Below are 17,055 nucleotides of genomic sequence, written 5' to 3' on the forward strand. Positions count from 1 at the left end.
TCCTCGAACTGTCTAAACAAAATCATTGTGGGTGTACCCATACCACATGGATTGCAGTAATTTAAGAAAGTATCTGCCATGTGATCAGCAGTATGCCTCAGTATTGGGCCCACTGTTATTTGTCATTTATATTAATGATTTGGATGAGAATATAGGAGGCATGGTTAGTAAGTTTGCAGGTGGCACCAAGATTGTTGGCATAGTGGACAGTGAAAAAAGTTATCTCCCCTTGCAACAGGATCTTGATCAATTGGGCCAGTGGGCAGATGGAATTTAATTTGGATAACTGCGAGGTGATGCATTTTGGTAGATTGAACCAGGGGAGAACTTACTCAGTTAATAGTAGGATGTCGGGGAGAGTTACAGAACAAAGAGATCTATAGGTTCATGTTCATAGCTCCTTGTCCACATGTGACTTCACTTTCAGAGTGGTGAAGATGGCATTCAGTATGCTTGATTTCATTATCTTATTGAAGTTGTGCAAGACATTGGTAAGGCCACACTTGGAATATTATGTATAGTTCTGGTCATCCTGTTATAGAAAGGATATTATTAAACTAGAAAACGTGCCGAAGAGATTTACTACGATGCAATCGGGACTTGATGGTTTGAGTTATAAGGAGAGGTTGAATAGACTGGGACTTTTTTGTCTGGAGCATAAGAGGCTGAGGGATGATCTTATACAGGTCTATAAAATAGTGAGGGGCACAGATCAGCTAGATAGTCAATATCTTTTCCCAAAGGTAGGGGAGTCTAAAACTCAAGGGCATAGGTTTAAGGAAAAGATACAAAAGTATCCAGAGGGGCAATTTCTTCACACAGAGCGTGGTGACTGTCTGGAACAAGCTACCAAAGGTATTAGTAGAAGCAGGTACAATTTTTTGTTTCTTTAAAAAGCGTTTAAACAGTTACATGGGTAAGACTGGTATAGAAGGATATGAGCCAAATGTGGGCAATTGGAATCAGCTTAGAGCTTTAAAGAAAAGTGCGGTACAGACAAGTTGGGCTGAAGAGTGTGTTTCCATGCTGTAATCCTCTATGCCCTCTTACTCGCGCATCACTTTCTTGGTGGCAATTAGGGATGGATGACTCAGGATGGACAATAAATGCTGGTATACCCATAAATTAACTAAAATTAAAAAAAAATTATGCTGTTTGTCTCTCAAGCTAATTGTCAGCATGGGTTTCCTCCCGGGTACTCTGGTTGCTTTCCACAGTCCAAAGACGTGTGGTTAGGTGCATTGGCTATGCTAAATTGCCCCTTAGTGTCCCGGGATGCCTAAGTTAGAAGGATTAGTGGGGTAATTATGTGAGGTTATGGGGTAGGGCCCCTGTGAGATTGTTGTCAGCATGGACTCGTTGGGCTGAGTGGTCTCCTTCTGCACTGTAGGGTTTCCATGATTTCTATTATTTCTGATATTGCATTTATATTATAGCATGGCTGCAGGAAATGACATGATCCAGATAGACAACTATGATATAAATGAAGTGGCTCAGTTAACTTGAGTTGATTTCTCACCATATTCTAAATTGAACGTAAATATTGTTTTTGTGGGCTTCATACCACAGAACTTCAAGGGTCACAAGTAAGCTTTCAAGGCATTCTCTACCAGTTTGTGTAATGCTGTTGTGGCTCTGGACTGCAAGTGGAAATAAAAGTAGCAACAGTTGAGGAACACTGAACTGTGGGTGTATCTGTGGGGAAAAATAAAGTGTAATATTTTGTGTAAGTAATTCCAAGATAAATGATTTACCTTTCTTATAGCATTTTAAAGGTGATCCAAGAAATTGGTCCTATGTAGTAAATGGGGTAACTCTCACTCAATTTTACAAGCATGCTGAAGAGAAACGTCTGAAGCTTGGCTGTTGCTGCGCCGCACTTTCACTTCCGTATTCGATACCGTTTAGACGGTGAACACGCAAATTTCATTTCCTAGGGCAGCAGTCTGCTGACTTGCAAGCAATGTAGCAAGTGAAAATTGCCCTCGATGCATTCAGTTTGACCTGGAATATAGGTCAGACTGGCTAAGAATAGCAGATTTCCTTCCCTGTAGGACATTACTGACAATCGATAATTCCATGGTAACCGTTACTGAAACTAACTTTCAATTTCAGATTTATTTATGAATTGAGTTTAAATTTTCAACAGCTGCTGTGGTGGAATTTGAACCAATATCCACAGGCCATTAGCCAGGGCCTCTGGATTACTAATCCAGAATGCATAGATTGCCACTGATAGTTACAGACCCTAAGTATAATTTTCTGTTTTTTGTACAGGTGAATTGTGCAACGTTGTGGGAGCCAGGACAGACAAAGTAGAGGTAAACAAACTTGCTTAACTGAAATTCATTTATCTGAAGGTAAAGATGCTGAAATCATTAGTACAGTATAGAAGAAGGCCATTCGGCCCATCCATTCTGCACTGATTTGTATCCAAGCTGAATGCCCGTAACCATATGTATTTTACCATATGCTATTCCCCCTAACCTATATCTTTGGACACGAAAGGATAATTTAGCATAACCAATTCACCTAACTTGCACATCTCATGGGAGGAAATCGGAGCACCCGGAGGAAATTTATGTTGAAGTATGGAGATTTCTTTTGCTACATTCCTCGTTGAAGTTCATTCCCTGTTTTTGGGATGGTATGCGATCATGCAGGATGTTGCAAGCAGCCTTAGACCAGAAATGTGCCTCTGAAAACTTCTTAATAATTAATGTACTCAATGAAAGCAGCAGTAAAACTATTCTTAGTAGGTTACTAACTTCATTTTCAATATCATCTGAATAAATATACTGTTAAGCATGAGATGAAAAGCTTTGACAGCATGTCTCCATTTTTTATTCTCAGCAATACTCAAACATCATGTCGATGAAATCTACTTAGACATGACCCCATAACTTGAGAGCAGTCCATTCCCCTCTTTCTGATTCAGAAGTGTAATATATTTTGCAATGCATTGATACAAGGGGCTACTCTGTAGGATGATGGGGGAGAAAAGAATATTTATTGAATTTATTTATCTCTAAATTACAGAAACATTTGATGGTTTCGAAGGGTCATCCTGACTCAAAATGTTGACTCTATTCCTCCTCCACAGACGCTATCAGACTAGCTGAGATTTTCCAGCATTTTTTGTTGTTGGACTGGGACAGTCTGGTTGGGCCAATTTGCCAGTTTCTGTACCTTAAATCCTTTGTAATAGGCACGTTTAAATTCTCCACCAGCTACCGCCCCCCCCCCCCCCCCCACCTCCATTTCTGTCTTGTCAAACGACTCATCTGACACCCAGTCCTTGGTGAGCTGTAATTTTCACCAGTTGAACATTGCATTAACCAAAGTCGCTGTCTGCAACTTGTTGATTACTTAAACATTTGTAAAATCCATATAGCAAATTTGTTTTATTCCACAGCTTGTGGACTTCAGCTGGAACAGTTATGCTGATGGAAACCTCAAATTTTATGACCATTACTTGCCTCAACTTGTCCGTTCAGGAAAAGATCCAGTAGTTGGAGAATTCTTCAAACTTCTTGCACTCTGCCACACTGTGATGGTGGAAGACAATGATGGTAAGTCCAGAACACCGATGTTCCCATTTTGAAATGTGTTGAAAGTGTTTGAATCCCATCATGGCAGATGGTGGAATTTGAATTCAATAAAAATATCTGGAGTTAAGAATCTACTGATGATCATGACTGTTCAAAAACCCCTTCAGGTTCATTAATGTCCTTTGGGAATGAAATTTGCCATCCTTACCTGGTCTGGCCTACATGTGACTCTCAATTCCCTTTGGGTTACTATGGATGAGCAATAAATGTTGGCCCGCCAGTGATACCCATGTCGCATGAATGAATAAAAGAAAGGTTTGTTTGGTATCAACACAAGCACCAATAGTATCTTTTTTTTTCTATCACTGGGCCTTTTTGCTGAATTAAAATAATTGCACCTATTCCTGATTTGCTGTATTCTTGCCATTTTTATGCTGTTGGAAGAAAGCAGTAACTGGGAATCCCACAACTCAGACAGCACTTGAGGAATCTACAATCCATTGCTGGTCTCACAGCTAGCAACGGAGGTAGAACATTGTCAGCCCAATGCTTTGACCCATGTTATCAGAGCACATCCTACTTGGAGTGATGGTGGTCAAAGTAATGACTTCAATGAGATCCATGAATTAGACCTCCTGGAATATGAACTCCCTAATTGAGACCTGTTAAGGCTATCCAATCAGGAAGCTCTACAGAGACAGTAATGTGGAGATCCAGGTCACTGGCACTTTGGGCGAATACTCTGTTCTGGGAAGTACCTGACTGAGTGCTACAAACCATTTGTAAATAAATCAGTTTTGGTGAATGGAGACCAGTCTCTCAGAAGTTATTTCAGTCAGATCATATATTGATCCTTACAGAATTCCCTTTCTTCCTTCCTCTCTTTCCCCCCTGCCCCCCCACCCCCAAATATTTCAAAGTGCCTCACATAAAATAAACTGCTTTTAAATTCAATGATTGTGCAACCTGCCACATTTAACTGTATGTATCACTGGACATCATAAGGATCTGATTCACTTGCTTTAGTAACCAGCAAAACTATCCTCTGTGCCATTAATAATAGGCAAAAGTTCTCATTTGTTCATGAGCAAATTTCAGCTAATTTGTGAGACTGAGCAATGTCAGTGGTAGTGGGTGGGATTTTTTGGCCACATTTCCCCCCAAGTCCTGAAAATTCTGCCCAAGGTCAACAGACATTTACATGGTCCACCTGCTACAATTCCTGTGGTGGCTGGGACAGAAAAATTCTGCTCACTATCTCATTAAATGTTTCTTTTGAGTGCTTTACTATATCTGAAAGCACAAGAGGTGGATTGGTTACAGAATCAGGCTTCCTTTATAAAATTTATATTTTTTAAAAGGAAGGAGTGACAACGTTTTGATCTGCAAACAGAATTGTATTTTCTTTGGGCTTCCTCAACACGTTCTAAAAGATTCAGTTCTGACAAGTTGATGGATAAAAATACTTCATGGAAGCAGAGTTCTCCATCACAGGAAAGAAAATTAGCGCTGGGATCTATGCCGCTTTTTATTTGGTTCCCCGTCAACTATGGAACAGTGATGTCAAACCTTGCTTACTTTGATTTTTATCAGTAAACTGAGGGTGGGATTGATTTTTAAACTTGCTGTTGCAAAGTTTTTAGACTGCAGTTTGTCCATATTGTCTTTTGCATCCGCAAACAGGGCAACTTGTATATCAAGCAGCTTCTCCTGATGAAGGGGCCCTTGTCACGGCAGCCAGGAATTTTGGGTTTGTCTTTCTTTCTCGTACGCAAAGTGCCATTACAATCAGTGAACTTGATGTAAAAAGGACATACCAAGTGCTCGCCATGTTAGACTTCAACAGCGACAGGAAGCGAATGTCCATCATTTGTAAGTAAAAAATATTTGGCACTAAAGAGCTATCTAGTCTCTTCATCCATGTTCCTGAATATGAAAACTATGTTCAGCAATGAATTCTGCTTCAAATATCATGTCTTATCTATCACCAATACATAAACAACATTTGCTGAATAATTGAGCATGTTAATAGCCAGACTAAAAACCAATTTAAGATAATCAATAAAGCTCATAATGTGGCTCATTTATATTCACTAGAAATGACATGCATTCTTATGCAGGAGCTTGTTCTCTGCAAACAAAAGAATATGTTCAAGTCATGTACCTTTTTTTGATTTACTTTTTAACATTGCTGCCACTTTTATTTTGTTCTGTGGGCTTCAACTTTAAGCCTGTTATGTGGCACGTTACTTCTTGGACATCTGTGTACACGAAACAATCTTCTTTATTTTTCTCATTAGAAAATTAAATCCCTTAATTCGTCCACCTTTATCCATGTAACTATTAATTTTGCCCTGGATTATGAGCTCTAAAAGTTTTCCCACCACCTAGGTTACAATGAATCACCCTGTAGTTTTTTGGTTTATTCTTTTTACTTGTTTTTTTTGAATAAGGATGTAATACTTGTAATTTGCCCGTTGTCTGTCACTCAATTTATAAGATGGAATGGAAGATTAAGGACATTTCCTTAGTCAGTATCCCATCAGGGTTATCAACTTTTACATATGGCAAACCTTTCCAATACCATCTCTTGATTAATACTGGCAATGGTTTGGGAGAGCAGGAGTTCAGACTGGGCAGCTGTTGAGAGGGTGGCACAGTGGTTAGCGCAGCTTCCTCTCAACAACAGGGACCTGATTTTTGGCTTGGGTCACTGTCTATGTGGAGTCTGCATGTTCTCTGTGTCTGTGTGGATTCCCTCTGGTTTCCTCCCATAGTCCAAAAGACATCCTGGTTAGGTGCATTGGCCATGTTAAACCCTTCCTCCTGGACATTTCATATTGGTGAATGGGGGTCCCACTGACAGGAGCCCTCTATCACCATTATTGGGGAAAGCCTGCAAGAATTAAGTACCCATCAGGCTCTTAACCAGCCCGCATTGGGCCTTCTCTAGTTTTATTGTCAGTTTGTGCAATGATGCTGTAGTAACAGGAAGCAGGATTCAATGTCCTGTTTCCGTGCTGCTGCCGCCGCCGCCACCACCACCCCTCTTTCCCCCCCACCACCACCCCCCCCCCCCCCCCACCCCTCCGCTCCTCCTTCTCTCCGCACATCCCTTATGTAGCTTTTGAGACATTGATTTCTTATAAAGGTATGATACATTAATAGAATATAGTATTTCATAACGTGTCTATTGCTCCTTCAACTTTAGCACACCAATAATTTTTATATATTTTTATGAACTGTAATAATTTTGAGTTCCAGCCTGTGTATCTCACGTCCTTTTACTTATCTGTTTTTCCGCTGGCGGGGAATTATAGAGGGTTGCCAGCCAATCAGAGGTTGGCAGCTTACCATTGCCCATCAGCGTCTCTGGGAATGGTGGCAGCTGCTGGCAATGCACCCAGCAGGAGGCCCAAAATCAGTGAAGCACCGATGGTGCTATCTGGGGTTCACTCTAGTCTTAATTGTCACACTCAAGTCATTAACAATTGTCAGGATGAGTTGGGTAGTTACGTAAGAACATAAGAACATAAGAAATAGGAGCAGGAGTAGGCCATCTAGCCCTTCGAGCCTGCCCCGCCATTCAATAAGATCATGGCTGATCTGTCGTGGCTCAGTTCCACATTCCCGCCCTCTCCCCATAACTCTTAATCCCCTCTCTTATCAAAAACCCATCAACCCGCGTCTTAAAAATGTTTAGCGAGGTAGCCTCCACCACATCAACGGGCAGAGAATTCCAGAGATTCACCACCCTTTGAGTGAAGAAGTTCTTCCTCAACTCCGTTCTAAACCGCCCCCCCTTTATCTTGAGGCTGTGCCCCCTAGTCCTACTGTCCTTTCTCAGCGGGAAGAGTCTCTTCACCTCTATCCTATCCATCCCATTCATCATCTTATACGTCTCAATGAGATCTCCCCTCATTCTTCTAAACTCTAACGAGTACAAGCCTAGTTTATTCAGCCTCTCCTCATAGCTCAACCCCCTCAACTCCGACATCAGCCTAGTAAACCTCCTCTGCACTCCCTCCAAGGCCAAAATATCCTTGCGTAAGTACGGCGCCCAAAACTGCACACAGTACTCCAGCTGCCGCCTCACCAATGCCCTATACAGCCGCAGCAAGACCTGCCTACTTTTATATTCAATCCCCCTCGCGATGAAGGCCAGCATCCCATTCACCTTCCTGACCACCTGCTGCACCTGCAAGCTGGTTCAAAATCTACAGTTCCTCTCTAGCTAAAGACCACTCCAGGTACATATTTATTGTTACAAGTCCCAGAGTTAATAAGGACAGAATTTATCATACTTATGGCAGTGGATCAGTCTGTTCATTCTGAAACACCAGCTCTCAACTTCTGACTGTAGCACTTTCTCTTATTCTGTTGATCAAAGTCTATCTTTCTTCTCACTTCATGTTGCACACCTCACTACTGAAAGTTGTTGTGTATTCACCCTTGCTATTAACCCCTCTGTAGTCTATGGTATCCTTTTAATCTGATCATGCATCATTTAACCAATGTTTGGCCATCTTGCTGATGTCACTTCCCATTAACTCCTAACTGGTTCTCTAAGGTGTCAGTCACTTCTGGGACCATCCTTCTCTTTATAACTTTTTTCTTTGTTATTTTATTACATTTATATCTTTCCACTAAGACAACAAGGCAACACAAGGTGATTTGCTTCTTTGTGATAAATGGACGTGTAATAATAACTGATTTCTTTTAGGGATGACGTCCTACAGACTTAAATGATGCATTTACGTGTTCTGGAAAATTCAAACGCCTACATGTAACTTCTTAATGACTGCAAGTTGCTTAAAAACATCAGGGGCACGAGCTTAAACTGATATAACAATCACATATAAAATCAATATATTAAGATGACTGGTGTGTGGAAGTTTAGGGAGCAATAGACACATTACAAAATACTGTGTTCTACCACATGTTCATAAGAAATAAGTTGCAAAAGCTACTGAACAACACCATTTCAGAAACAAATAATAAAAGCCAAAGTAATACACAAATCTGTTACATGCTTGGAAAGAGAGTAACAATTGTTATTCAAGGCACTTATAAATTTTAACAGCTATTACAATTTAAGATGCATGCTTTTGAGAGGAAGATAGCATAAATGTTTTGTAAAAGCTAACTTGTAAAACATTTCTGCCGCTTTCGTTTTCACAATTAAAGACTTCGCATGTACCCTCTAATCAAGCCATAAAATCAAAGAATCTTACAGTGCAGAAGGAGGCCATGCGGTCTATCGAGTCTGCACTGACCACAATCCCATCCAGGCCCTGTCCCCATAACCCCATACATTTACCCTAGCTAGTTCCCCTGACACTAAAGGGCAATTTAGCATGGCCAATCCACCTAACCCACACATCTTTGGACTGTGGAAGGAAACCAGAGCACCCGGAGGAAATCCACGCAGACGGGGGAAAAATGCACAAACTCCACATAGACAGTGACCCAAGCTGGGAATCGAACCAGGGTCCCTGGCACTGACACAGCAATGTTAACCACTGTGCCACAGTGCTGCCCTAAACACATTACTTTTATCTTGAAAAGTTGGTCACTTACGGTCAGTTGATTGAATAATAGCATTATAACTTCAATGCTTAGTTAAGTTTTAGTTTTGTTTAAAAGAGTTGCAAACTATTATCATTTTCATGTATTTTCAGTGAGAACACCAGAGGGTAAAATCAAACTCTATTGTAAAGGTGCTGATACAGTAATATATGAGAGATTAGATCCCAACAGCCCACATTTCGAGTCCACTGAAGAAGCTTTAAAGGTGAGAAAGAATTGCTACTGCTTGTGTTCGTTTTGCTGCATGTGTTTCTAATCTGTCGATCATAAATACAGCCCTAACTTTTCTTCCTGTTCAATTATTTTGAGTTTAATGTTGAAAGACTTTCAGAATTTTAGTGATTGTCTTTTGTTGTGGCTTAAGATTTTTGATTATTTTTGCATGGAAGTGATCTGGAAATAATAATGGGTTGTAACTTCCAAGCTTCCTATCATCACATTGGAGATAGCCTAAAGATGCACTGGGGAACCCCACGTGGAAGTTCAAAGATTAGGGTTTGCAGTGCAATTGCCCTTCACTGAGAACCAATTGAATGCTATTTAAATCAAAAATATTGGATGGTTCTGGCTGTATTGCACAAATAGTTTCCCAGAAAAAAATCAGAATTAAAAGGGCAACATGGTGGCTCAGTGCTATCTGATTGCCAAAGACCCGGGTTCAATCCCAGCCTTGGGTATCTGTGTGGAGTTTGCAAGTTCTTCCTGTGTCTGTCTGGGTTTCCTTCAGGTTCTCCAGTTTTTCCTCTCAGTGCAAAGATGTGTAGCTTGGGTGGATTGGTCATGCAAAATTGTCACTTAATGTCCCAAGATGTGTAGGGAATTAGGGGAATTAGCATGCTGAATGTACGGGATTACAAGAATAGGGTGTGTATTGTCCCTTTTATCTCTCCACCCTTTTGCTGAACTGTTGGCACATCAGTCATGTTGGCACACGTTTGCTGTGTCTCTGCATAAGACATGGCCTTCTGGAGGGAAGGAAATTGAAATGGGAAAACGAGAGCAAGTTTCTTTTTGTAGATATTTCTGATGTCTAGAGTCATGAATTATGGGTTGAGCTGGTACTGGGCTAAAGCGGACACTCAGGATTTTCCAGCCCTTCCTGTCGATGGGGTCTTTGGTCCTGCTAAAGGTGGCTCCCGATAGCGGGTTCCCCAGCGGTGCAGCTGGCAAGCAACACAAATGGCCATTTCGGCGGAGAGGTGGCCAATGGCAAGCTGCCTTCGCCACTGAAAATCCTGTGCTGGAAAGGCCAGAAAATGCCAGACTTATCCTTGAGATCTCAGCATCCTTGGAACTGGACAACTTGTCTTCTCGTAAGAACATATGGGAACATTTTTGCCAAAGTTCATGAATTTTTTTGCCCTTCTCTTCCACTTGAAGAAAGGAGCATTTTAATTTAAATTAAATGGTATAGACAGGAAATGGAAACATATTTGTGTTTCACAGGAATTTGCAGATGAAACACTCAGAACCTTGTGCCTATCACACAAAGACATTAGTGAAGCAGAGTTTACAGTGTGGAATAAAAAATATAAAGCAGCCAGCACTGCCACGAACAACCGTGAAGAAGCACTTAATAGTGTCTACGAAGAAATTGAAAAGAATTTGTTGGTATGTATAATTTTTTAAATTTTGTTCTTTTTATCTATTTGACAGTCTTTGGTCTGTAATGCTTTGATTGTTCTATCATTCAGACTGATTATTCTGTCTGGCTTGGAATGCTTTATAATATTATAGCTCAGTTTTGCTGCATCTAGTTTCTCTTTTTAAACTTTACTCTCACACTCTTACTAAAATATTTCATAATCAAAATTCTCTAACTCAAAGTAGGCTAGAGAGAACATTTCATAGGATGAACCTATAATCTTAAGTACGATGGGGAATGTTTGCCTTTCTGGTTATTTTGGTCTGTTTCAAACTTTACAAATGCTTCTTTATAGCTGTATGGGAGGTGGGGCAGCAAATACTTTAGCTTAGGTTCATCTAATCATATTGATCTGATTATTGGTGTAAATAAGTTTCAATTGAATGGCACCCTGTTGCACAGGTTCATACATGTAGATTTTTGTGCGGTTCAGGCTCTCTTTGAATCTAAAGAATAAGGACGGTAGATTTTTTTATTCACGCCAGTAGTCAGCAGAGTCACAGTGATAGTGATGAGTACTTTACATCTCTATTTGAGTCATTTCCTAAGGGCAGAAGTTTAAACTGCTTTCTATTTTCACTTCATGAATTTTTTTTTTAACTCATTCATGGGACATTGGGTGTAATTGGCTAGCCAGTATTTATTGTCCATCCCTAGTTGCCCTTGAGAAGGTGACGGTGAGCTGCTGCCTTTTTGAAGCATTGCAGTCAACATGCTGTGTGTTGACCCATGATGCAGTCAGGGAATTCCAGGCTTTTGACCTAAGTTAAATTCAATTTCCTTTTTTTTTTGTAATATTCTTACTCATTTGCAAGCTACTTGTTACCCTTTTTGTTTCTAGTGGATGAACGTGTCATTTAAAGTAGGAGCGCTTGAAATTTTCTAAGTCCATAATTGAGAGTCACTAATAAATCCAGTAAGAAATTCAGGGGTACTCTAACCCAGAGTGTGGATAGAATTTGCAAGTTGTTCTTGAAGCGACTAGCTGAGGAACATTTCAGATAGATATGTGAGGGAGAGAGGAATGGAAGTGTTATGTTCATGCAGCTTGAAAATAGGTATGGGTAATGTCAGTCCAATGGACTATATGTAATACCATGTCTTAAGCACTTGTATGCTGATATCCAGTTGCGCAATTTAAGTGTCTTTATATTTGTGCTTCTTTTTCCAACATGACATTCATACTTTCAATCTACTCCAGCTTCTTGGAGCAACTGCTATAGAGGATAAACTGCAGGATGGTGTTTCAGAGACAATTGAAACCCTTAAAAGAGGAGATATGAAAATCTGGGTTCTAACAGGAGACAAAAAAGGTAACTAGCCATTGTAATTGCATGTTAATCATGATAACTACAGCTTCAATCACCACTCATTGGAATGCTCAAGTAATTAAAGGTTGGAGGGCACTTACTACTGAAATGACTTGGGTGTAAAGTTTAACCTTTAGAACCTGGGTTCAAGTTGGCCCAGACTGATTAAATAATCCCTGTCTGCTGGCTTGAGGAAGTTAAGGTTTTTATTTTGCCAGTTTCATCCCAGTTCTCTAGCAACTTGGCAATGATTAACAGTAGACTGGCAATCTCATTCCGAGACGTCACCAAATTGCTGGTAATGAAAAGGAATCGGTGTGGTGAACAGATACTCGTCTCAATGTGGGCAGAGGGATCTGATCAAAGTTGATGGCAGAAGGCTTTATTTTACTCCGGATCGGACATGGCAGCCCAGGATGTTGACACTAGTTAGCGGAAATAGAACACTATCTGCTCTAAAATAAATTTTTTGAGCAAAAGATATCCGAGAATTTCTACAAGCCAATTAAAAACACAATTGATAGGAGCAGAAGTAGGCCACATAGCCCATCAAGCCTGCTCTGCCATTCAATGCAGTCATAGCCAATCTTGAGCTTCAACCCCACTTCTCTGCCTGCCCTCCGTATTGCTTTATTTCCCCCATGTACCAAAAAAATCTTTGCACAAATTTTATTTAAGCAAGTGTCTGAGAATGAGAAATAATCATCTTTGTGTCTGGTATCGTGAAGTTGAAAAAAAGTTCCCAAATAAAACACTGACCCTTGGAAATTTGGAGTGATGACATAAGTATTGTAGGCATGCATAATGGTTTATTTTTGCTGAACTAGCTAGGGGCCAGTAACATTACTAGATCTTCTAGTCCTTCATTGCTGTAGACAGTTACTAGTATCACATTGTTACCAAGATTCAACCATCCCCTTAGTCAACAATTTACACCCTGCATTCTTGACAGATGAGATTTTTTCCACTTTGGGCCAAAAATGGCCAAACAAAAGAAGCTTCTGATTTATTAGATGGGAGCCTTAAACTAAGTTACACATATAATACCGTTATATAATTTTAAGAAGCAGTGCACCAGTGAGTCCCTCACACTGAGTTTTTGTTTCATCATTTTCAGGTCCACACAGTGTGATGCAAATAACTTACCCTTTCTGGCATTTTTCTCATCTCTAACTGGCAAAGATATCTGTCTTAATTCTGGGAATGGTAGTGTGGTTCAGCTACCCAACCCTATGCTGTCATCATTGATTGCTGGCACATCCATCCTTGCAGCATACAGTCATAAGAACATAAGAAATAGGAGCAGGAGTAGGCCAACTAGCCCTTTGAGCCTGCCCCGCCATTCAATAAGATCATGGCTGATCTGTCGTGGCTCAGTTCCACATTCCCGCCCTCTCCCCATAACCCTTAATCCCCTCTCTTATCAAAAACCCATCAACCTGCGTCTTAAAAATACTTAGGTAGCCTCCACCACTTCAACGGGCAGAGAATTCCAGAGATTCACCACCCTTTGAGTGAAGAAATTCTTCCTCAACTCCGTTCTAAACCGCCCCCCCCCCCTTTATCTTGAGGCTGTGCCCCCTAGTCCTACTATCCTTTCTGAGCGGGAAGAGTCTCTCCACCTCTATCCTATCCATCCCATTCATCATCTTATACGTCTCAATGAGATCTCCCCTCATTCTTCTAAACTCTAACGAGTACAAGCCTAATTTAATCAGCCTCTCCTCATAGCTCAACCCCCTCAACTCCGGCATCAGCCTAGTAAACCTCCTCTGCACTCCCTCCAAGGCCAAAATATCCTTGCGTAAGTACGGCACCCAAAACATTGTAAATTGTAAAGCAAACAGATTCTTCACCAGCTGTTGAGATGATTCTTAACTGCCAGTAAAACAGGGTTTTTTCTCCATCTGCAAGTACTTTATAACTACTCAATGAAAGTTAATCAAAGAAAATTGAAATGCCTATTTTTGGTGACCTCATTCTTGTTTTCTGCTGGTTGACCTCTGGAGATTTAATTTTGAATTCTTGAAGATTTGGACAAATCTGGAAGGTTATTGAACCTATTCTTGGGCAAGCAATTTCCTGGGTTGCCCCTAACAAAACCATGTTTTCCTAACAGACATATTGCATGGCATTTACTGTCCTCTGCTGAGATATGTTTACCAAGATGTGTTGGGGATGGTGGGGAGACTTGTAATTGGGTGAAAGAGTGCACTGCTGAAGACTCCACCAGCTTTCTGCCTCAAGTTCATTTAAATCTTGTGCAGGAAGGCTTATGATGACCTTTCTACCCCAATGCTTATTGAGGCACTTACATGGACAATTAAAGCCCACTAAAGAGCTTCATTGTGTGGTTGCAGCCAGCAGCTGGTAGAGAAACCCAAAAGCACAATCTGTCGGGATGGCTGTTGCAGGGGCTATCCTCATTCAAAGGCACTTAATATCTGATTGAAAAGTAGTGGTGAGTTAATAGCTCCCCCCCCCCCCCTCGCTCCCTTCATAGTCAATAACTCCAATTCTGTCCTTGCTGATTCTTGCTTCCCTGGTGTTGTTGATGCCACTGAGGAGCTGCCAAGCCTGTGATTGCTAAACAGCTCTTGATGGTTGCGGGGACACGGGGGAAGGAAGGATAGGATTTCTCCCGTTGGGGTCACTGAGCTGGAGAAGGTTTAACATGGCCACTTAAATGCCTGATTGGTACATAATATAAAGAGCCTTCCCCAAAGGAGGTGACATTCCAGCTGGCAGAAAGAACCCCATCATCTGGATCAAATTCTTTGCCCTGACTGCTTCAAGATGAGCAGACCATTGCAATTCATTCTCTAACCCATGCAGATCAGCAGTTACTACACTGCTGCTTTAGAGGTGTCATGGTGCTTTCTTTAGTGATGATGGAGGTCGAGATAGAGAGAGGGAGATGAAGGGGTTTGCCTTGATCCCAGATGCGATGCTCAGCTTCTTGTAATTGATATGAGTTTTCAGAAAAGAGCACAGATTCAGCTGTTACTGCCAATATGTGAATTTCCAAGAATTGGGTCATAGCTGTCAGTTGGTTTTTCCCTAGAGCACCAAATGATTGCACAATGTTATTGGTTAAAGATGAAACTGAAAATAATCCAAGAGCCTCAGTAGCTACAGCTAGTTGTGCACAGTGCAAAATAGCAATCATAGAATCATAAAGGTTTACAGCATGGAAACAGGCCCTTCAGCCCAACTTGTCTATGGCACCCTTTTTTAATGACTAAGTTAATCCCAATTGCCCACGTTTGGGCCATATTCCTCAATGGCCATCTTACCCATGTAACTGTCTAAATGCTCTTTAAAAGACAAAATTGGACCTGCCTCTACTACTACCTCTGACAGCTTGTTCCAGACACTCACCATCTTCTGTGTGAAAAAATTGCCCCTTTTTTATCTATCTCTTCTCTCACCTTAAACCTCTGCCCTCTTGTTTGAAACTCCCTTGCCTTTGGGAAAAAATATTGACTGCCTAGCTGATCATATGCCTTCATTATTTTATAGACCTCTATATAATATCATCCCTAAGCCTCCTCTGCTCCAGGGAAAAAAGTAATGGTCTATTCAACCTCTCCTTTTAATTCAAACCATCAAGTCCTGGTAGCATTCTAGTAAATCTCTTGCGCACTCTTTTTCTAGTTGAATAATATCCATTATATAATAGAATCCCTTAATGGAAGTCAAAATGTGAGATGTGGCATTATGCAATATTGTTCAACTGTGTAGAGGAATGAGAAAAAAATTACAGTAAAAAATAATTAATTATTAGTTCACAAAATATTTACTACATGGAATAAACTTCCAGATAAAATAGTAGAGACGTGATTGTGAAATAGTTTGAGTCAATTAGAAGCTGTAATTATTAGGAATTATAATTGGCCAGCTTTATTACTGCTTTGGATCAGTGAGCAAAAGTAAGTGAATGGTCGTCTTAATTTAGACTAACATTTTTAAAGATTTTTGAATTTGTTGCCTATTTGAGCTTTTTATATGGTGTTATATACATTGCTTTCATTTCCTGGATTTTGGGTCAAATCCAATGTGACTGACAGCATAAAAGTCTTGACTGTTGACTGCTTCTGGGCTCTTAATGAAAAGTATTCGGGCTGTTATAGCTGGTACAGTACAGAATTTTACATAATTTGACGTACTGTTTTAATTTGGCTAAGAAAGACTCATGGGCTGTGATGCTTCTCTATGCTTTTTGAGGACAGGATTTGGGAATAGTTATTCTCTTCTGGTCTGCAGTAATTTTTCATCTGAATTGTTTGCTAGTGACAGCAGGCTACAAATTTAGGAGTTAATCCATTTTGCATCAGTTGCACTCTTTACTTTGGGCATCTTTTAAAAAAAAATCTTGATCTATTGCTAGTGGTTAGTACTGCTTCCTCTCAGCGCCAGGAACTCGGGTTCAATTACCAGCATGGGTCTATGCGGAGTCTGCATGTTCTCCCCATGTCTGTGAGGGTTTTCTCCAGCTGCTCCGATTTCCTCCCCGAAAGGCGTGCTGGTTAGGTGCATTGGCCATGCTAAATTCTCCCTTGGTGTACCTGAGCAGGTGCCAGAGTATGGCAACTTGGGGATTCTCACAGTAACTTCATTACAGTATTAATGTAAGCCTACTTGTGACGCTAATAAATAAGCTCTAAGAACTTTGTGCAAATTTGTGACCTAATGAAAACATTTTTTTCTTTCAACTAGAAACTGCTGAAAACATTGGTTTTTCCTGTAATTTACTAACTAATGAAATGACTCTTTATGATGGAGAGCAAATCAAGTGAGTACTTTTAACCCTTCATCATGCAACAAGCTTGCATCTTTGACAACCTCGGTCTCTAATATGCTTTACAAGTGCATTTGAAGTGTGAACACAGTTATAATGTAGAAAACACAGCAACTGATTTGCAAACAACAAGGTCCCACTAAATGTAATAAGATAAAT

General features: G+C 40.5%; 1 protein-coding gene across 1 annotated transcript in view; it reads left to right on the forward strand.

The window, feature by feature from the left end:
* Positions 1 to 17,055, forward strand: part of atp8b1 (ATPase phospholipid transporting 8B1) — a 160,069-nt gene that overhangs the window by 110,985 nt on the left and 32,029 nt on the right. Inside the window, exons 14-20 of the mRNA XM_080182142.1 lie at positions 2,278 to 2,321; positions 3,416 to 3,572; positions 5,235 to 5,423; positions 9,233 to 9,345; positions 10,587 to 10,751; positions 11,987 to 12,098; positions 16,815 to 16,890. Of these exons, the coding sequence (XP_080038268.1) occupies positions 2,278 to 2,321; positions 3,416 to 3,572; positions 5,235 to 5,423; positions 9,233 to 9,345; positions 10,587 to 10,751; positions 11,987 to 12,098; positions 16,815 to 16,890 (856 nt within the window). The remainder of the gene's footprint in view (positions 1 to 2,277; positions 2,322 to 3,415; positions 3,573 to 5,234; positions 5,424 to 9,232; positions 9,346 to 10,586; positions 10,752 to 11,986; positions 12,099 to 16,814; positions 16,891 to 17,055) is intronic.

This window comes from Carcharhinus amblyrhynchos, chromosome 1 (genome assembly GCF_965287045.1).
Source record: "Carcharhinus amblyrhynchos chromosome 1, sCarAmb.v2.hapA, whole genome shotgun sequence".
Classification (NCBI taxonomy): domain Eukaryota; kingdom Metazoa; phylum Chordata; class Chondrichthyes; order Carcharhiniformes; family Carcharhinidae; genus Carcharhinus; species Carcharhinus amblyrhynchos.